A 23,479-nucleotide genomic window follows, 5' to 3' on the forward strand; every position below is an offset into this window, starting at 1 on the left:
ACATTGATATTTCTCTTCCTCTCTTCCTCCCTCCCTTCCCCTCTCTCTAAAAAAATTAATAATCTTTAAAAAATAAATAAAATCACTAGCATGGTTATAACAACAAAAAAGACAGATAATAACAAGTGCAGATGAGAATGTGAAGAAAATGGAGTACTCATGCCCTGCTTGTAAATGTGTTGTGCCTTTTTGGAAAAGTCTGACAATTCCGTCGACTACTAAACAGAGTTTCCACGTGATCCAGCAATGTCCACAAAAAACTTATACACAAACGTTCGTAGTAGCCTTATTCTTAACCAAAAAGTCAAAACGGTTCAATATCCATCAAATGGATAAATAAATAAAATGTGGCATATCCATGCAATCGGATATCATTTGTCAATACAAAGAAATGAAGTACTGACAGATGCCACAACATGGATGAACCTTGAAAATACTGTGCTAATTGGAGGAAGCCAGCCATTAAAGTCTACAAACTGTATGATTCCATTTGTGTAAAAAGTAAAAAATGGGCACATCTATAGCAACTCCAAGTATATTTCTGGTTGTCTAAGGCTTGGTGGGGAATGAAGAAGAAGTTGGACAGTGATGGCTAAAGGATATTTATAAGGTTTCTTCCTGGGGAAATGAAAATATTCAATGATTGATTATGGTAATGGTTACACCACTCTCTAAATATACTGAAAGCCACTAAATCATACAGTTTCAATGAGTAAACTGTATATGGGAACAGCAGCTCTATAAAGCTGTTTCTGAAACAAAGAAATATTTGTTTTTTAATAGCAATCTTGAGGGGCAATGTCTGCTAATTTATATGTTTAGAATTAATTCCTAATAGACAATTTCTTTAGAATGGCTACCATTTTAATAAATTTCTACTCAAAATCATTTTGTACACAGTTTAGATTTTTAAGCTATGACTTTGAAAATTACTGAATAGAAATGTTTCATGTCTAATTATAACATAAACCACAGTTCTAGTAACAATGGTCTTAGTGTTTTTCAACTGTTCTCACTTCTATCCCTTTATTTTTAGTGCTAACACCAGCCTGAAATAACTTCTCCAACATGCTCCACATGTTTAAAAAAACCATTCTCACTCCTAAATAAACTAACTGTTCTACCTGTGTTTCCCAAACCTATAAATGAAACCAAAATGCTAGAGACCTTAAACATGCTTAGGGAGGATTTGTGCTTATTCTTTTCTATGGAATAACTGAAAACTGATGACATAAGTGCCTTACTCAAGATACAAGGGGTGAGAAATAAGCATCCTTAAGCATCTAACCTCAAACTTTTCTTTAGTATTTTCCAATCCATGAGACACATTTCAAATGTTTGTTAGAATTTATCAACATTTTTAAGTGCTTTGTACAAGGCTTATCAGAAGACAAAGTCTCAAACATGGCCAGAAAGAGAATCACACCATGGCTTAAATTCTACCAAAAGTTGTCTTTATCTTAATAATTTAAATTTCCAGGACCTGGATCAAAATTCTTTAGTAACCTGTATTATGTTTAAAGTTCAAACTAATTAATACTATGTTTGAGGCTGACTTGCCTGCCCTAACCCTTTCTTTAACATTATCTTCTAAATGTATTTGTATTATCTTTCAAATACAGATCTAAAAATCCAAGTAGAATTGTTTTATATAGTATGAAGAAGAATTCAGTTTCATTTTTTTTCACCAGAGACCCAGTAGTCCCAGGGTTATTTCTCAAAAAGGTCATCCTTTCCCAACAGCACTGCACTGCCTGTTTTATTATAAATCGAGTATTCAAGTTTGTGTGGATTTATATATGGCGCTGGGCTCTGTTCCATTAGTCTATTTCAGTGATTTTGCAACCAGTGAGCTGCAAGAATTTTTAAAACATGCAATTCCTGACTGTTTAGTCAGGGGCACTGACCTCTTTTCCCATAGATTGTCAAATTTAAAAACAAATGACAACAGCCAACACAACAGCCATTTGGTGTGAATGAATCAAAATTATCCCTATTATTTTTGTCATATCAGAAAAGGCATATTTTTTGGTGTGCCACAGAATTTTAGTAGTTTATGTGTCCATGAGATGAAAAAAGTTAAAAATTGCTGGTCTATTTGTATAGTCTTCCACCAATATCAAAATATCTTAACCCTAAGAAGCTGTAATAACCAGTAAAGAAAGTACTCCCACCTTATTCTTCCAAATAAGCCTTCACTATTCTTACACTTCGTATTTCCAAATAAATTTGAATCATTTTATCAAGTTTCCACTAAAAAAGTATTCCACCGTAATAACCAGTAAAGAAAGTATGCCCACCTTATTCTTCCAAATAAGCCTTCACTATTCTTATACTTTATATTTCCAAATAAATTTCAGAATCATTTTATGAAGTTTCCACCAAAAAAGGTGATTTTGAATAGGTAAGAATTAAAAATAAAGTAAATAAACGCTGTAAATCTGTTTTTAAAAATTAAGTATGTACTTATAGGTTTTTTTACAGATAATTTTAAGGAAATACACTTACATTCTTTGTACTCTAAGATGAGGAATCTTATCATGAACAAATATTAAATTTTATCAAACATTTCATCCACATTTACTGAGATGGTCATATAATGTTTCACTAAGATAATAATGTTATGGATTTACCTCAATTGGTTTTTCTCATGTTAAAAAAACCTTGCATATTTGAAATAAAATCAATTTGGTCATGATATATTACCCTTTTTATATTTTCCTGGATATCATGCATTACTGTTTCGTTTAGGATTTTTATATCCATGATCGCAAGTAAACTGGGTTCTAATAAACTTTCTCATATTGTTCAAAGCAGGGTAACATATTTAAAGTATATAATTTGATACATCTGAAGTGTGTATTCATATATAACTGTGAAACTATTAGCACAATCAATAAGTAACATACCCATCATACTCTTTCTCATGTCTCTTCATAATCAATCCCTGCTGCTCCTCCTAAACCTCTACCCAATCCCCAGTCAGCCACTGATCTGTGACCTCTTATTATAAATCAGCGGCATTACCTAAAATTGTATATACATGAATCATACAATAAATACTCTTTTTCCTGTGCATTTTTTCATTCAATATAATTATTTTGATGTTCGCCAAAATATTGATTTAATTATAGTTTACTGCTAAGGGGTTTACCAATTTTATTAGTTTTTTTCAAAGAAGCAACTTTAGGATTTCTTGATATTTCTGTATGTCTTTGTTTGCAGTTCACATGAGGTTTGCTTTAATTTTTTGTTTTACTAGTAATATAAGTTGTTCAGGTTTAAAGCAACAGTTCTTTTTTTTTTCTTTTTAGACTTTACTTATTTACTTTTAGAGAGAGGGGAAGAGGGAGAGAAAATGAGGGACAGAAACATCGATGAGCAAGAGATAAAGCTATCGGCTGTCTCTCACATGCTCCTAACTGGGACCTGACCCACAGCCCAGGCATGTGCCCCAATTGGGAATCAAACTGACAATCTTTTGGTTCACAGGCCAGTGTTCAATCCACTGAGCTACATCAGCCAAGGCAGAGCAATAATAATTATTAATAACAAATCTGCTTAACTTTTAGTTATTTGTTCCTTGAATTCAATATATTACTAAATTTTAGAAATTAGGTGTAATTTAGGGCATAACATAAGATCAGTTTTTGAACATGGTGTATATGTTCAAAAATAGTGTTCATTCTTTATTTGTCTTAGATAAGTATACCCAGAAGATCATATTCATAAAATATGATTGTTCAAATAATCTACAGAGCATTAAGTTTATTAATAAAAATAAAATAAGTTTATTTTTTGCTCATCTGGTCTGTCAGTTACTGAAAGGTACATATCTCTCCTAATGCTTATCAATTTGAATCTTTGCAGTGCTATCATTTTTTGTTTTATATAGTTTGAAAAGTTAGTAACTACATTACAAATTTTATATTATCACAATTCCAATAAATGATGCTTTTATCATTTTAAGTTGATCCTCTTTATATAAATAAATATGAATAAATAAAAAATATAAATACAAATAGGCCATGAGATGCTTTTTGTCTCACGGTCTATTTTGTCTAATATTAACAGAGCTACTGCAGCTTTCTGTAAATATTTACCTAATATATTTTTATACCATTTTATAAATTTGACTCTTCTGAACATTATATATAAATAAAATATTACAATATGTGATGTATTGTGTCTGGCTTACTTCACAAAGCATAAAGTCTTCATGGTTCACCCATGTTACATATACATGTATAAGGTACTCCCATTAAAACTATAAAACTGTATATAATAATATGTAAGTGTATACCTGATGGACCTGGTGAGTAAACAGGACAGTCAGATTCTAGTGGGAGTTCAACAGTCATTTAAAGAAAGTGAGACATACAGAAAGCAAGTTCCTCTCTGGCTTTCAGCATGAAGCTAAGTAAGGTGGCAGAGGAAGATTATGTGGGAAAATCCCTTAACTTTCTAGCCTGAGAGTTCAGAAAGAGAAAGTAAAAAACCTTTAACACTACAGAATGTGGGGGATCCCACAAGGGCAAGAACCAATGCCATGCCCAAATTGTATCTACCCACATCTCTGAATGATCCCTAATAAAAGCACAGGAAACTCAAAAGATGAGGCAAAAGACAAAAGATCTGAAAAGAAACTAAAATTGCCAGCCAAGAAACAGTCTGCATTTCAAGCCTAAAACAGAAAATTATGTGCTAAAGCAAAGGAAATGCTGTTGGGAACCGCCCTGCCTGGTTTCTGAAGCTGTAACCCCCAATGGCTAAGGCTGAGTAAAAAGACCTTGGGAGCAGAAGCCACTAAGGAGATAAAATTTATCTCACAGCAGGGGTGCAGCCCCTGCCCCCTTTACTTCACCCTGCTTATCCCCTGTAGGATGGCTAGATAGTCAATGATGGGTAAGATTCCTCAAGGGAGGAACAACCTAAGACAGACACAGTCTCAAAGGGGCCATCAGGGAAGGACTTAGGGGACTGTAGGAAAAGGGGTGATGGACCCTCACCCCTCACCTTTGTCGTAGCCTGAGTCCTCATTCTATCTGCAAAAGGTCTCCTAATCTCTTAGCTGCCCACATCCCCCACCTGCTTCAGGCCTGGAATAATGCCAGAGGGTGATGCAGCCCTGTGCTGAAAGAGAAGTTCCCTGGGGCGATCGGGCCTAAGAAAGAATGCATAAAATCCTGTGAAACCTCCTTTGCTAAGAATACCCTCAATTTAAATGTTCAGGGTCTAAGCATAAAATGACTTTGTTTTTGTTTCCCAAAGTATTATGGCCCTTTGGCTATCTGACCTGGACTCAGAATAAACCCTCAGAGTTCTTTGAATGTTATCTATTCCTTGATCATTACTACCAGATGAAGACTGATGAGCTTTACACACTGTATTCCTATTCAAATTAAATCCAATAAAAGCCCACTGAGAAACAGGCTCAAGGCCCTTCTCCTCTGAGAGACTGGCCACATTTCCTCCCCAAGCAGATCCTGTCTTGGTATACTTATTCTTATCCGTGGTGGCTGGGTGGGGGAGCTCTGTGGGCAGACCCTCCCCCCTACAAAATACTACTCATAAAAAGAAAAACAATAAAAGCCACAGCCTCTGCAAGCTAACATTAATGTCCAGGATATGCCCCTGACCAGTGCAGCTCAGTTAATTGGACATTGTACAGGAAAGCAAAAGGTCACTGGTTCAATTCCTAGTCAGGGTACATGCCTGGGTTGTGGATTCAGTCCTGGGTCAGGGCATGGTCTCAGGTCAGGGCACCTATAAGAGGCAACTAATTGATTGATATTTCTCTCCCTCTCTTTCTACCTCTTTTCCCGTATAAATTCATTCATTCATTCATTCATTCATTCTAGGCTGAAATCCAAAACTGCCCAACAGATAAAAAAAACAAAATAGAGCATATTTTCAAGAGAAAAGAAAATCAAGTAGGCCTAAAAGTGAGGTGCTGAACCAGATGTTGAAAGTAATACAAAAAGATTTGAAAGCAACTGTTAATCTTGATGAACACAAAATGTTTAAATGCATGAAAATCACAGTAGAAATGCATAAATAATGAAAAAGAATTAAATTTAAGTCCTACAACTAAAAAATATAATTTCTGAAGTTAAAAAAGTATTGACTGGACAAAATAGCAAAATAGAAAGACAAAGAAAGAAGTGAAGACTAATTGAAGATAGGTCTAAACAATTATCCAAGTGGAAGACAAAAAAAGGACTGAAAAAAAGATAAATTTGCTAATACATGCATCATAAACACCAATGAGAATATAAATCCTAAACTGAGGCATATCACAGCTTAACTCTTAAAAAACAAACATATAGAGCAAATATTGAAAGCAGCAAGAAAAAAAAAACACAAATTATATAGCATGGAAACAATGATCCAATTAATGGCTTTCCCTTCCAGGTTGCAGTATAGGTGAGACAGCATCCTGGTACAGATCAGCTGAGCCACTGAGTGGTAAAGTCAGAGCTGAGATTCCAGAGAGACTGAAAGGACTAAAGGTCACAGGAAAGAGTACCAGAGAGACTACTGCACAGAGGACAAACTTGGGAAATATATTCAGGGCCCCTCAAGATTTATGCTAAATAGCCCTGACTACTGTGTCTCAGTGGGTTGGGTACCCTCCCTCAAACTGAAAGGTCATTGGTTCAATTCCTAGTCACAGCACATGCCTCAGTTGTTGGCCAGGACCCCACTTTGGGGCATGCAAGAGGCAACTGAATGCTGTTTCTCTTTCTCTCTTTCTCCCTCACTTCCCCTCTCTCTAAAAGTAAATAAATAAAATATTTTTTTAAAGACAAGCTAAATATTGATCAGTGGTACACACATGAGAAATTTACTCAAGTTACAGGGGAAAAAATACCCAGGATCAGAAGTAGCAGTATTTTCCCTGGCTGGTGTGGCTCAGTGGATTGAGTGCCAGCCTGCAAATTAAGGGTCACTGGTTTGATTCCCAGTCAGGGCATATGACTAGGTTGCAAATGAAAGACAACCACATGTTGCTGTTTCTCTCCCTCTCTTTTTCCCTCCCTTTTCCTCTCTCTAAATATAAATAAATACAATCTTTTTAAAAAGATGTAGCAGTATTTTACACTCACAGAGAACCAAGAATATTGCCAGTTCCTATGAGCCAGATTGATAAACCTCATGATTAATGGGTCATTGTGTGTAATGCACAGAAGAACCTTACTTTATTATTGGAGAATAATTAGCCTTACACAGAAGACTATTCCAGATCAATAAATCTTCAAAGCAAGATTCAAGAGAATCAAAGTTTTTAAGAAACTTAACTGTGTCCCAGAAAAAAAACTTCAAGAATATTTATTTAAAATATTACATCTAGTACTCAACAAGGTAAAACTTATAATGTCTGCCTTCCCATAAATATTGCCAGGTACACAAAGAAGCAGGGAAATCAACCAAATAAAACCAATTCAAAACTTAAGATATTAAAATAGGTAGATAAGAACACTAACATAGTTATAACCACATTCTATATATTGCACAGTTCCTTATATCTTTGTATAGCACATACAAAACAGACCTTCTTCATTTCCAAAAGAACTTCTAGAGATGAAAACAAAAATATGTAAGTAAAAAGTATAATGAATGTGGTTAACAACAGATTAGACATTGAAGGAAAAGATGAGTTAACTATAAGACAGAGTAACAAAAACTACCACAAATGAAATACAGAAATTACAGTTTAAAGCAAAATTAACAAATTGCCAGTGATCTATGGAACAGCACCAGTTAAACTACCATAAATGTAATCATCAGATACAGGAGAGAGAGGGACAAGGAAAACAAAAACTCTATTTTAAGAAATTACCAGCCCTGGCTGGTGTGGCTCAGTGGATTGAGCACGGGCCTGTGAACCAAAGGATGGTAGTTCAATTCCCAAACAGGGCGCATGCCTGGGTTGCAGGCCAGTTTCCAGCAGGAGGTGCATGAGAGACAACCATACACTGATATTTCTCTCCCTTTCTCCTTCTCTTCCCTTCTAAAGATAAATAAATAAAATCTTTAAAAAAAAAGAAATGACCAAAAATGTTACAACTGTGATGAAAACAAGAAGTTCACAGACTTAAGCAGCTCAATCCAAGAATCAGAAAATTCTACCAAGGAACAACATTAAACAAATTGAACAAAAGCAGTGAGGAAGAAAGAAAAAAATTAAAAGCAGTCCAAGGAAAAAACATATATAATAAAGAAACAAAAATGAGAGCAGAACTCTTTATTAAAGCAAAATGAGGGAGAGGACAGCAGACCAACATCTTTAAAGTACTGAACAGGGGAAAAAAAGAATAAAATTAAAATTCTATACCCAGAGAAAATATTCTTAAAAAACACAAGCTAAGCTTCTCAAAAAATTAAGCATAAAACTACTATTCAACCAAGCAATTCCAACCCTAGGTGATCTACTCAAAAGAGATGAAAACATGTCCAAAGACTTGCACATGAATGTTCAGGGCAGCATTATTCGTCACAGCCCAAAATGCCAACACCCTAAATATCTATCCGATGTGGGAATATCATCCATACAATGGATACTATTCAACAGTAACAGGGAAGGAAATAACTAACACATGCTAAATCGTGGACGTTCCTCAAAACCATCACACTCAGTGAAAAGAAGCCAGACACAAGAGACCACATGTTATATGATCCCATTTATTTGAAATGCCCAGAAAAGCCAAATGTATAGAGACAGAGATTACTGGTTAGCTGAGGGTCAAGTACAAGGATGTACTGCAAATTGATAGGCTGGATCTTTTAGGGGAGGGAAATGTTCTAAATTAATTTATTCAGATGGTTGTACCACTAGAAATAGTTGTTTTAAGAATCACTGAATTTGCCCTGGCTGGCATAGCTCAGTGGATTGAGCTCGGGCCTGCGAACCACACAATCGACCACACGATCACAGTTTGATTCCCGGTCAGTGCACATGCCTGAGTTGCAGGCCAGTTCCTGGCAGGGGACTCACTAGAGGCAACCACACATTGATGTTTCTCTCCTTCTCTCCTTCCCTTCCTCTCTAAAGATAAATAAATTTTAAAAATCTTTGGAAAAAAAAAGAATCACTGAATTTTACATTCAAAATGAGGGGATTTTACAATGTATAAAATATAACTCAATAAAACTGTTTTTTTTAAGTTTAATAAAGGCTGCTTCAAACATGGAAAAGCTGAAAGAATTTGTGCCCTGTGGATCCACACTGCAAGAAATGTAAGCAGTTGATTAGAGTATTGTCCTCAAATGCCAAGGTTCCAGGTTCAATGTCCAATCAAGGCACATACAAGTAACAACCAATGAGTGCATAAGTAAGTGGAATAACAAACCAGTGTTCCTCTCTCTCTCCCTCTCTCTCAAATCAATAAGTGGAAAATTGATAAACTGAACTTCTGGTTTAAAAAATTTAATCACTGATCAAAATTTAAGAGATAAAACTATTAATATGTTAGAAGAAAAGAGAATTGCTAATAAACTGATTTAAGCAATTACTCTCAAGACAAAAATATATACATACACAAAAATGTCTATATAATGGGCTTTATCAAGATAAAATCTTTCGCTTTTCAAAAGTCACAATTAAGCAAACCAAAATCAAAACACAGATCTGACAGAGGACTTGTCTTTAAAGGACATAATCTTACAACACATTAAGACATACAAACTGGTTCCTTTTTTTAGAAAAGGGTAAAAGATTTTAACATTTTACAAAACCAAATATCTCTATGGACAATAAGCACATGCAAAGATGCTCAGTATTATTAGTTATCAGGAAAACAAATTAATCCACACCTTCTAGAATGTTTAAAGTAAAAAACAGTAACAACACCCAATGCTGGCAAGAATGAGAAATAACCCAAATACTCATAATTACTGTGGAAAACAGTATCAATTCATACATAGGATCTAGCCTTTCTCTCTTAGGTATTTACCCAAGAGAAATGAAAACATATGTCCACATAAAAATGTGTACACAAATGTTCATAAAAGCATTATCATAATAGCCAAAAATAGAAGCAAATGAACTCTCCATAACATGGATTAACAAATAAATAAATTGTGGTATACACACATACACCCCAATGAATATTACTCATAATAGAAAAGGAACAAAATGTGAGTACACATAACATGAATAAATTTTAAAAACATTAGGCTAAGTCAGGATTAAGCAACTTTTTCTGTAAAGAGCCAGAAAGTAAATGCTTTAGACTTTGCAAGCCTTATGATCATTCTCCTAGAACTCAATGCTGCCTGCTCTTGTAGCACAAAAGTGGCCCTATATAACAGAAACAGGAATAAACACAGCTGTGTTCCAATAAAGCATCATTTACAAAAATAGGCAGGAGGCTAGATTTGGCCCACAGGTCGTATGAGGTTTGCTGACCCTGGTGCTAACAGAAAAAAGTCTTTCTCAAGGACACAGATCACATTTAATAAGCCTCATAGCACTCATCCAAGGGCTAAGGCTAAATACTATGTCAATGAGTGAAAAGAATCTAACATAATCAGATTAGGAAAAATTACCTGTGAATCTGATCTTGTCTGCTAGAGCGAACTGGAGCTAATCCATCGATTTCATCAAAAAATATTATAGAAGGTCTCATCAAATATGCCTTGTAAAAAAAGAAAAAAGTTATTTATTGAATTATATTCCATTTCTCATATTTAATTACTGTTTTCTTAACAGCTAATATAAACAAATGATACAACATGCAGCAGGTAAGAAAGATTATGGAGATGCCCCAGTCTCCAACCACAAGGTCTTCTCCCAATAAGCATCTACTGTTTTCTATTTGTTTATTCCATATATATTATTTTTACACATACAAAGGAACACCTTCTTAAAACACTATTTTTGTCTTACTTCATGCATTATAAACACACTATACACACTGCTTTTTTATCATGTAACAGCCTGTTTTATGAAATGATGTATTTTAATTAGCTTCCATATAAGTACATAAATATCTGCCTAAGTTCTTTTTAAACAGCTACAAAATGTCTAACTGTGTGAATGTGCCATAATTAAACTAGTCCCCTACTCACAGGGCATTTAGGCTGTTTTCAACCTTTGCCTATTATTGATAATGCTTGAACAAATATTTGTGTACATTTAACATTTTACGATGCAACCATAGCAATATAGTAAATTCTAAAAGTGGAACCACTGCTTCAAAATGCATGTGTCATTTCTAATTTAGACATTTGCAAATTGCCTCCCACTGATGAAATTTACCCTCTCACCAGCAATATTTAAGAGTGCTCGCCAACAATGTATTATCTAACTATCTAATGCTTGATCTTAATGTTATCTCATTTTCATTCTAATTTTTATTTCTATTACCAACATTAGTAAGTACTTTTCACGTATTTAAGAGACATTCATACTGCTTTTTCTCAGAAAGTTCTCTTTATATCCTTTACCAATTTTTCTATCACATTATTGGCCTTTTGCTTGCCTAATTTCTTAGAGCTATTTATTTTAAAAATTAGACCTCTCTGTGAAAGGAAATGCAAATATTTTTCTGTAAGTGGTATCATTTATCTTTTTTTCTCTCTTACTGAGGTGACATTGGTTAATAAAATTATATAGGTTTCAGGTATATTCTACAATCCATCAATTCTACATTCATCATCTGCACATTGTATGCAACCTTGAGCCACCTCAAGTCAAGTCTTCTTCCTTGACCGTTTACCCCCACTTTACCCTCATCTGCCTCTCCCACCCCTCCTTTCCTTTGGCAGTCACCACTCTGTTGTCTGTGTCCATGGGGTTTTTTTTTTTCTTTGCTTAATCCTTTCACCCTATCATTTAGATTTTGGTGTTGTTTACAATACGTCACCATGCAAAACCTCAAAAAAATTTTATATAGATCTTTTCTTCCATAGTTACACTCTCCCAACTTTGAGAAACAGAATTCTCCTGAGTTTTCTTCCAGTAGTTTCACAGTGTCATTTTTCTCACTTAAATCTTAGATCTAACAGAAATTTAATTTGATTTAAAGTGAATGAATGTAAGGTTACAAATGAAAAATCTTTATTATATAATTTACTGAATGTAGTTTATATTTCAAAATTACTTTGTACCAATATTAGTTCACGAGGTCAACTTACTAAAGAATAGACACAAATTTTTCATTTTCTCCTGACAGGATACCCACTAAATAAACTTCCAGTGCTCTCCAATAATTTGAAATGAAGGACAATTCAACCACAAAACCTAGGTTCTGGAAAAAACTTTGTAAGACTAGAATTATGTAATAAGAGAAAAATTATAAAGACTTGATTATTACTTTTACATACATGAAATACAGCGTTTTTTTTAGAACTACAGCTCTTTTTTTAGAACTACAGACTCACAAAATTGCAAAAAGGAAGTATAGTATACTATATGCCAGTCACTGTAATAAGCACTTTACATACTTCCTTTTCGTACAATTTCATAGTAGTCCACTGAGATAGACATTATTTCCCTCATTTTTAAAGAAGAGGTGACTAAGGATCACAGGCTTTTATTTACTTAAAGTTGTATATTTAATAGTATAGCCAGATATAAACTAACACTTCCCTGACACCACATGCCAAACTCTGAGCCAATATGTCACCCCTCCTTCCTTTCATTTAGTGCACATAGATCACGTGTTTAATTTAGGAAGGTAGACTCTTTCATTTGAAAAGACAATACTAACTCTCAGTTATCTTTTTTATAAAAGAAAGCAAACATTTCCACTACTCTTACCCACAAAGAAAACTATGAAACACAAACAAAGTAAATTTAGATTTAAAAAGCAGCATAATTTACAGTACAGTTTTAAATAAAACTAAGACACATTCCTACTCCCTAGCATGAAGCGGCTAAGAAGTTTAACTGTCAATTTAAAATTAAGTCACCTGACAATGTCAGCAATTCCAAGTTAATTCTTTCCTTGTCAAGCAATGTTATCGTACACTCACACATTTCAGTTCTTATTAAACTCTCTTGAAGCATACAGACTACGTATGTTTGGCTTCCCAATAGACACTGAGCACTCTGAAGGTAGGAATTTTACCATATTCCTCTTCCTAGGTCCATCATCAAAACACAGCAGTTTTTCATACTAATAACTAAAAATATTTGAAGTGTTTCACCACTTACAAAGAACTTTGACCCAGAACTCAATAATGGCACTCAAAGAATACTTGTTGAAAGCATTGTTTTTATTTCATGTAAATTTCCTTAGCCACATGAAATATAAGTTGCACTGATAAATATGAATGACTTCATTCACTATTTCAACAATCCAAAGTAAACTTATATCAGGACTATTTCTTGTATGTGTTAGAAAATATTTTTAAGTAACTTATATATAAATAATAAAGATAGCTACACAATATTCACTCACCTAGTCTTTTAAAAGCATTCATGTATTACTGAATTCTTCCAACACCACATTTACAACCAATGAAAATAAATAATATACTGCTTTGTGAGATTTCATGTTAAACTTTTTATACTTGCTCTATTTCCTCAATCAGATTACAATCTACTGATAAATATGTTATACCCAGGGTTCCCCAAAGTACCTAACATGATACTATGTGCCCAGTAGCAACCTGAATAAATATGTTGTGAATCATCATAAACTAGTGCTAGCAAAACTGCTATTAAACACCTCTAAGGCAGGCATTCAAATTCAGATTGATCCAAAATTTGAGAAACTGACTGGACAATATGACTCTTCATGAACAGTTCGCATTTACAGACTAACTGCATTAAATATGCTAAAGAATATAATCTCATTATTAGCCGATTTCATTTACCTGATCAAAAAGAAGTCTAAGTTGCCTTTCTGATTCACCAACCCACTTGCTCAGACAGTCAGCTCCTTTTCGCATAAAAAAAGCCACCTTTTTGTCTCCTTGACTGCACTCATTGGCCAACGCTCGGGCAACCAAAGTTTTACCTGTGCCGGGAGGGCCATAAAACAAACAGCCCCTAGAGGAACAAAAAATTAATGGAAGTAAATTAATGTTATCACCATCACTAATAAACAATGTAAAAGGATACATCCCCCATATAATTTTGTACTGATAACTGTTATAATTATTAGACAGGAAAAAGGCTTTTTTAGTATATAGACAAAAGTTTCTCTTTGCTGAGAGTCCTCAAGTATGTTCTCAAAGCACCAAGCTTTGGTAGGCAAAAAGTTAAATCAGATTAGACAGTAATTTGGCAAGACATATCAAAATTGTAAGTGTGTTTTCCCTGTGACCCAGCAATTTCACAGCTTAGAATGTATCATATACAAATACTTTTCAAAAATATTATTAAAAAATTTTTGAATGGATGTTAATCAGAGCAGTTTCTAATTGTGAAAAACTAAAAAAATTTAAATGATTATGTATTACTAAGGAACAGATACAGTTACATCTATAAAATAAGACATCAGTGGCCCTGGCTGGCGTGGCTCAGTGGATTGAGCGCGGGCCTGCGAACCAGAGTATCGCGGTTCGATTCCCAGTCAGGGCACATGCCTGGGTTGCAGGCCAGTTCCCGGCAGGGGACGCATGAGAGGCAACCACACATTGATATTTCTCTCCCACTCCTTCTCCTTCCCTTCCCCTCTCTCGAAAAATAAATAAAGAAAATATTTTTTAAAAAAAATAAGACATTAGTATGGTGTGAAAAATAATAATGTACATTACTAATATGGAAGGTGTCTAGAATATATTATAGAGGAGAAATGTTATATAAGAGTATTGTTGAATAATCTCATATTAAATGTTTATATGTGTATAACACAGACAAAACATAAATTTAACATATATATAGATGTACAAAAGAAACCTGTAAAAAATATACAAAATTGTTCATCCTTGAAGAGAATTACTTTCTGCTTATGATACTTAACTGTTTTAAGTTTTTCCTAAACTATACTAAAAGTAACAATTATTTTTAAAATTTAACTTACATTGTATAAAAAACAAATAAATTGTTATTATAATTTTAAAAAGCCACTGTAGAGCACATTTGGCAGTTTAAATCTAAGTCTATAGATGTACATCTTCAGAATATTTGAGTCTACCCAACTTCCTTTAACATAATTTCTTAGCCTTTTCTTATATTTAACTAGCTAAACACCTCATTCATGATCAAACACAATTTAAAAATCGTGAACAATAAATTATCAAGCTTATCATTTCAAAAATACCCCATAATTAAGTAAAAGAATCACGTTACTGAAATTGTGCTTCTGAAGACTAAATAATATAGAGCATCAAACTCAATGATATCAGGAAGTCAAAAAGGAAAATCTACTTGGGCACTCCACTTGTATATTCTAGGCCTGCATAAAGAATCTCATCTTGTGCCTGATTCTTAAATGCAGAAATGTAAACTTCAAGAACACACTACCACAGCTTTAAATGCCCTAAAAAAAATTTCTTTCCTAATTCTCATTGCTAGAACACATCAAAAAACACATGTGAAATATTTATATTTATAATTATTTACTAATTAAAATTTGATAAATTAACATTAATAACAATACTTACCTTGGAGGCTGAATTTTAAATTTTTCAAAAATTTCTGGATATAATAGCGGGAATACTACCATCTCCTTTAGTGCATGAATATGATGGCTCAATCCACCTATGCTATCAAACCGTACCTTGGAAAGAAAGGGGAAAGTTTAACACAAAATAATTTAAACTGTTCACAGATGTTTTTAAATATATAAGGTAGTATATAATTTTTATGATTCAGAAATACAGGCTTCGGTAGGAGCTATTGGACATAAAGTTCAAAAAATTACACCTTTGAAGTGTAGAAAAATTAAGTTGGCAGTAAAATTCAAGTATACATTTCAGTCCAGCCAAATAAAGCTATCATTCTTTAATCCCCTAGTAACTAAGGACCAAGATTAATGCCCAATCTAACATTTTAATGGTTATCCATAGGAAACATTATGTTGTATATACCCTCTGATAATTTAAAGGCCTTTCAAAATATCATCTATCACATGCATTCTCAGCAAATGCCATATCACCCTCCAAGGGGGCAAAATTTGATCCAGAAGTAGGGTAAAAAAATCTTTGCTATTACAATGGTTTGTGACCTTCCAAACCAAAATCTTAACCCTTTTTTAAAAAGATTTTATGTATTTATTTTTAGAAAGAGGGGAAGGGAAGAAGAAAGACAGGGAAAGAAACATCACCATGTGGTTGCCTCTCAGGCTCCCCGTACTAGGGACCTGGCCTGCAACCCAGGCATGTGCCCTGACTGGGAATCAAACCAGCAACCCTTTGGTTCACAGGCCCATGATCAATCCACTGAGCTATACCAGCCAGGGCTCAAAATCTTAATCAACAGTAATCTATGTAGATATAAATTTAATTTTTGTCCTAGGGGACAACAATGAAAAACAGCTTGAGAATCACTGATCTATATCACAAGGAGCAACAGAGATTTTATTCTTCCCATTCCTAATAGTTTAAATATTTAAATACCTAAAGCAGTTTGTAAATTTAAAAACTATATAAAAACTATGTAAAGGAAGTATTTCAAAAAATTAGTGTCAAAATGTTAACAGTGATTGCCTCTGACCAGTGGGTTCTGGAAGGTTTCTTTCCCTCCTTTATTCTGTTATGATTCTTGAAAATGTTGTACAATGAATACATCTGTGAGAGACAGCAATCTAAAAAAAATAAATAGTCTAAATAATGAACATTTTCAAAGTAGCTGAATTTTCTTGCATATGATATCAAACCTTAAAGAAATAAGTTACTGCCCTGGCCAGGTGGCTCATTTGATTGGAGCGTCATCCCATACACCAAAAAGTTGCAGTGTGGGTTCAATCCCTCTTCAGGGCACATACCCAGGTTGCAGGTTAGATCCCTGGTTGAGCACATACAGGAGGCAACTGATTGATGCTTCTCTCTCACATAGATGTTTCCCTCTCCCTCTCTCTCTTTCCCTTCCTCTCTCTCTAAAACAATAAATATATCTTCAGATGAGGATTAAAAAAAAAGAAAAAAGAAGTAAGTTACCCTGACTGGCAGACATGTCTGAAATTAACTAGATTCAAGAGAGTAAGATGTTGGTAAACCAAATAAGCAAAAATCATTAGAGATCATCCTCTGAGAATGAGACATGAGATTCTGAAATTTCCTTAGGTCCTCACTAATAAATATTTTCCCCTATGACTTCACATTAGAGGTAGATAACATTTCATTTTCAAATATATACACAACTCTATTTAATAACTTCAGTCTCTCACATGAGAATCAATTATATTAAATAGAAAAGTTTATAGGACAAAGAAAAATAATCAAATACATTCTTGGTTATGCAATAATATTATTCCCGAGTATTCTTCCAAAACAGATTCTCCTAACAGTAAGATTCTAACATGTCCTCTAAGTCTTCTCTCTCTTTTCATGTCATATAATTTCCCAGGTGCTATCATCCATTTTCCATGATGACCTTAACCATCTTTATATGGATGACCCATATCTAAACTTCTAGCCCAAATATTGCCAATACTAAATAAACAATTTCCTACAAGTTACTTCAGTTTGTGATGTGCCACAGATACCTAAACACATCTAAAACTAAATCATCTTCACTCTCATATTCCTTGTCTTATGTTCCCTACATCAGAGAATGAAGCCATTATTCCACATAGTTGTTTAAGCCAGAAACATTCAGCTTGTTTCTCTCCCTCATTCTCAAAAAGCAATTAATTCATCAAATTCTGTCACACTGAATTCTCTTCTGAATTCTGCCAAATCCATATGCTACTTCTACCCATGGTTGCCCTACTTTCTACCGTGACCATTACTCCAGATTCATAGATTACAACTGTGACCAAACCTATCTCCCTAATGCCAGACTTGTTGCCCTCAAATTCATTAACTACACCATAGATAGAGTGATCTCTCTAAAATGCAAATTTAATCTTGAAATCTAAGCAGCTTCAATAATGCTCCACTGCTTTATCATGGGATCAGCCTCATTTCCTAACCATTTTTCAGTTTATGCTCCAGTAACACTGCAACAGGAAAAAAAAAGGAAAAACCTGAGTGAACATCATATGAGACCAGAGGTCTAGGTTCAAAAATATATACATCAAAACACTAATATGGAAATATCTCAATTTTCTACTTATATTGTATGTTACTTTAGAAACAAGAAATGACCTTTTTTTAAAAAAGGACCCTCTAGAAAAACATTTACAACACTTACTGATTTATCAATGTTCATTGGATCAACATCAGCCAAGCTTGCACCCACTTTGACACGTTCTCGAAGAATACCACTAGCTAAATCTTCTGTTCTTAAATTCATGGGCAAACATCTAAAATTCATAAAAATGCAAGTAGATACCATTAAAAGTTTCACATTTTTCATGTCAAAATAAGTTTAAATCTTTGACACATTTTCACCTTTCTCCTTTTTATCATAAACTAGAAAATAATGTCAAAAGATTTCATATTTTTAAACTTTTTCCCAATTCTTTTCAATGAGCCAAAAATAAATTTATTCACTAGATAAAGAAAACAAGCTCAAGACATTATTTGTCCAGACTTCCAGCCAAGATGGAGGAATAGGTAGACACACTATGCCTCCTCGCACAACCAAAAGAAGGACAACAACAATTTAGACACAAAAACAAGCAGAACTGACAGAAAAATCAAACTGTATGGAAGTCCGACAACCAAGGAGTTAAAGAAGACATACTCATCCAGACTGATAGGAGGGGCGGAGATGGGCTCAAGGCAGTGGCTGGAGAACCGGAGCAGGCAAGGCATGGCTGGCTAACCCAGCACTGGATTGTGCAGCTGGGCACACAAGGCTGGAGCAGTAGCAGGCTGAACTGGTGGTCCCACATTCGTGCACAGATAAACCAGGAGGAACAACTGGGGAGCAAGACAGACCACAGAACCCAGAGCTCCAGCAAAGGGAAATAATAAAGCCTAAAAACCCCTGTAGGGGCGGAGGCAGGAGAAGCTCCCAGCCTCACAGGAAAGTTTGTTGGAGAGACCCACAGTGTTCTAGAATGCACACAGGCCAACCTACCTGGGAATCAACACCAGAAGGGCCCAACTTGCTTGTGGGAAGCAGAGGAAGTGCCTGAAAGCCGGAAGAGAACAGAGCAAATGCCATTGTTCCCTCTCAGGCTCCTCCCTCACAAACAGCGTCACAAACAGAGTCCCCCCCCACACACACACCTAAGGCTCCACCCCTCACTACGTAACAGGCATGTCAAGACAAAAAAATGGTGGCCCAAATAACAGATCAAAGCTCCAGAAAAAATACAACCAAGCAACGAAGAGATAGCCAGCCTATCAGATGCACAGTTCAAAACACTGGTAATCAGGATGCTCACAGAATTGGTTGAATTTGGTCGCAAATTAGATGAAAAAATTAAGCTTACACTAAGTGAAATAAAGGAAAATATACAGGCAACCAATAGTAATGGTAAGGAAACTGGGACTCAAATCAACAGTGTGGACCAGAAGGAAGAAAGGAACACCCAACCAAAAAAGAATAAAGAAATAAGAATTCAAAAAAATGAGGAGAGGCTTAGGAAACTCCAGGACATCTTTAAACGTTCCAACATCTGAATCATAGGGGTGCCAGAAGGAGAATAGGAAGAAAAACAAGTGGAAAAGTTATCTGAACAAATAATAAAGGAGAACTTCCCAATCTGGCAAAGGAAACAGACTTCCAGGAAGTCCAGGAAGCTCAGAGAATCCCAAAGAAGTTGGACCCAAGGAGGAACACACCAAGACACATCATAATACATTAGCCAAGCTTAAAATGAAGAAGAGAATCCTAGAAGCAGCAAGAGATAAGGAGACAGTCACTTACAAAGAACTTCCCATCAGACTGATTTCTCAAAAGAGACCTTGCAGGCAAGAAAGGGCTGGAAAGAAGTATTCCAAGTCATGAAAGGCAAGGACCTACAACCAAGATGGCTCTATCCAGCAAAGCTTTCATTCAGAATGGAAGGGCAGATAAAGCACTTCTCAGGTAAGGTCAAGTTAAAGGAATTCATCAACACCAACACTTTATTATATGAAATGTTAAAAGGATTTATCTGAGAAAAAGAAAATAAAAACTATGAACAGTAACATGACAGCAAACTCACAATTATTAACAACCACACCTAAAACAAAAACAAAAGCAAACTAAGCAAAAAACTAGAACAGGAACAGAAGAAGCACAGAAATGAAGATCACGTAGAGGGTTATCAACAGGGGAGTGGAAGGGGGGAAGGTACAGACAATAAGCAGCATAGATGATAAGTAGAAAATAGACACGGGGAGGGTAAGAATAGTATAAGAAATGTAGAAGCCAAAGAACTTATATGTACAACCCATGGACATGAATTAAAGGGGGAGAATGTGGGTGGGAGGGAGTGTGCATGGTGGAGGGGAGTGAAGGGGGGGAAAATGGGACAACTGTAATAGATAATAAATTTTAAAAAAAATTTTTTAAAGAATCTATTTGTCCAAAAAGGTCAGCTATTTCAACTTAGATAACCTACCTGACATTCCATACTATATAAGTATAAAGTTATAGATCAACTATAAGTACCATAATATATAGCATTAAATGAACTAAAGCTTTCTTGTAATATTTAAATTTATCCTCAGGTAGTATGTGAATATGCCTACTCAGTTCACTGAGTCTAGATTCAAAGAAAACCAAGCCTAGATCACATTTTAAGAACTCAGTTGTATCTTTTGTGTAACTACCTTAAAGTAGATCTGTAGCTACCTAAAATCCTATACTATATTATTCAATTTTAATACCCCTAGGAAAACATAATCTACTCACTCTTTTTACCTTGGGTAAACATCAAAAAATGACAAACAGCTTTAAAATATATAGCTTCTATAATGAATATAACTTTGATAACATTTCTGAGTGCTACCTTCTCTTAAAAATATATTTCCAAAGCAAATATCAGAATAGTTCAGATTAAACAGGCATCAAATTCTATCGTTTAAACTTAGATTTTCCTCTTACATTTTCTTTCCACCATCTACATAAGGAATTCTTATCTGCATACAATCTACACCACTCCATACTTGTTTCCAAGACCTGCTAAATAAAATACTCGTATTCCTACAACAAATATATAATACCAAATTATGGAAATACTTTGCCAAATGTAAATTTTCAAAATATAATCTATCTTTAGTAGTGTGAACTAGAAAATAAACTCAAATTTTAAAGAATTAATTATAATTGAAAGCTTTAATTACTTACTGGACAAAACACTGATTCCCTCTCCCCTAGTGAAAACTTTTGAGGTTTAGGGAGCCATGTGCTAATCACTTACCCTAGTTGGGCAAAGACTACCACAGGCACTCATTCAACTAAAACTAAAATTTTCCAATAAAAACCCAAGGCCTCCTAAGATAATTCTGTTAGAAGCCAAATCTCACTCTGAGTGCTATAGTCATTACGTGCATGTAAAGTCAACCTCCCTGAATGAATCTGGGATAGAGGAGGAGCACGGAGAAACAGACTGCCAGAGAGGGTGAGCCTCTTCCCCATGGCTCCTCTCCCTTTGCCTTCCACACACTATTTTACTCAATTCTTACACAGTAAGTAATCCAAGGTCAGATGTCTCCTCTAAGAATTAGTAAAAACCAAGTCAGTGCATTACTCTAGTCTAAAATATGTGTTGAGTATCAGTGTTAGAAAAATGCTAGTACAGATAAAAATCTCATTCAAAATATAAAAAATGTTCTTTTTTTCTACAAGGGAAATAACAATAAAAGTTTACTAACCTATTTCTTGCTCTTGTCATGCTCTTTGATTTCCTTCTTTCAAAGCGTTCTTCATCAGAAGAAGTTGTGTCACTACTATGAATAGCATGCTTCTTTCTCCTATGTAAAGAGAGTAAAATCCTAAAATCATCACAGCAGCAAATGGCTTTTTAAAACATATTGTAAGCACTGTACCCACAATTAGCTTAGTAGAAAATACATACATTCATCCATTCATTCAGAGATAGTTATTAAGCTAGATGCACTCATTCAGGATACATCTAATGAAGTATAAACAGAGTACATTCCACAAAGAAAAGAAAAGAAAATCAGGAGGAGAATAAGGAGCCTACAATTTTTTTAAAAAGGTAGTTCACAAAGGCACATGTATCATGTAAATGACAATTATGCAAGTGTATTTATTATATCATATTTTACAATAGCAAAAGGCTGAAAACAACCTTGTTCTCAATAAAGGACTGGTTTGAAAAGTAAAGTATATCTACAAATATAATATGCAACTGTAACATAAATGTGAAATTTCACTATACTGAAAAGACAGTTAAAATGAATCAAGTGAAAAAAACACGGTGCAGGATAATGTAGACAGTACATTTATGTAAAAAGAAGGGGAAACAATCAACATGTGTATTTGCACATATATACATACATATATATAGACATATTCTCAAAGGATATACAAAGTAATAATGTTACTTTGAGAAAATGAGAGGCTACTGGAATTAGAAAAAAAGCTTTTCATGTTCATTTAAAAACTTTTTTGAGCTATGGGGAATATATTACCATTTCAGAAAACATTATTGGACATAAAGTTTCAAAAACAAAAGTGTCCTTTGTACCTACATGTAAAAGAAATGGGAAAAGGGGGGGAAAGTAGCAAAAACTAAGTGAACCAATGCTTCAAATGAAAGCCATGTGTGTCACTTACGCACAACTCCACTAAGAGACCAGAAACCTATGCAGCTTTAGTAAACATAATAGTTAAAATTAACTATTCCAGGCAAACTGAGTCAGGAAGATAACAGTCATATGTAGGATAATAACTAATAGTCACCAATTAAAGAAAGAAAATCATCACTAATTAAAGAAATGCTATGTACATATGGTCAACAGACATATTTAGAAATGTTCAACATCACCAACCCTCAAACAAATGCAAATTAAAACCACAATGAACTATCACCTCACACCTGTCAGAATGGCTATCATCAATAAATCAACAAACAAAAGCTGGCAAAGATGTGAAGAAAAGGGTAACCCTGTGCCCTGTTGGTGGGAATGCAAATTGATAGCCACTACGAAAAACCATATGGAGGTTCCTCAAAAAATTAAAAATGGCACTGCATTATGACCCAGCCATTCCACTTCTGAATATAAGAGTATATCTGAAGAAAACCAAAACAATAATTTGAAAAGGTATATGCATTCCTGTGTTCACTGCAGTGCTTGTTTACAACAGCCAAGATATGGAAGCAACTGAAGTGTCCATCAACAGATGAGTGGATAAAAAACATATATATATATATATATATATATATATATATATATATACACACACACACACACAATGGAATATTACTTGATGATAATAAAGAATGAAATCTGACCATTTGTGACAACATGGATGGACATTATAGGGCACTATGCTAGTGAAAGAAGCCAC

At 34.5% G+C, this 23,479-nt stretch overlaps 1 protein-coding gene across 4 annotated transcripts in view; it reads right to left on the reverse strand.

Annotated features, from left to right (window-relative positions):
• Nucleotides 1–23,479, reverse strand: part of ATAD2B (ATPase family AAA domain containing 2B) — a 137,828-nt gene that overhangs the window by 78,695 nt on the left and 35,654 nt on the right. For all 4 annotated transcript variants that reach the window (XM_037143416.2, XM_037143415.2, XM_037143414.2 and 1 more), the window contains exons 9-13: nt 21,817–21,915; nt 18,254–18,365; nt 15,562–15,677; nt 13,828–14,002; nt 10,552–10,640 (exon numbers count right to left, since the gene is read on the reverse strand). In XM_037143416.2, the coding sequence (XP_036999311.2) occupies nt 10,552–10,640; nt 13,828–14,002; nt 15,562–15,677; nt 18,254–18,365; nt 21,817–21,915 (591 nt within the window). The remainder of the gene's footprint in view (nt 1–10,551; nt 10,641–13,827; nt 14,003–15,561; nt 15,678–18,253; nt 18,366–21,816; nt 21,916–23,479) is intronic.

Source organism: Artibeus jamaicensis, unplaced genomic scaffold, assembly GCF_021234435.1.
Source record: "Artibeus jamaicensis isolate MK-2021 breed Jamaican fruit bat unplaced genomic scaffold, CSHL_Jam_final contig_465, whole genome shotgun sequence".
Taxonomy (NCBI): domain Eukaryota; kingdom Metazoa; phylum Chordata; class Mammalia; order Chiroptera; family Phyllostomidae; genus Artibeus; species Artibeus jamaicensis.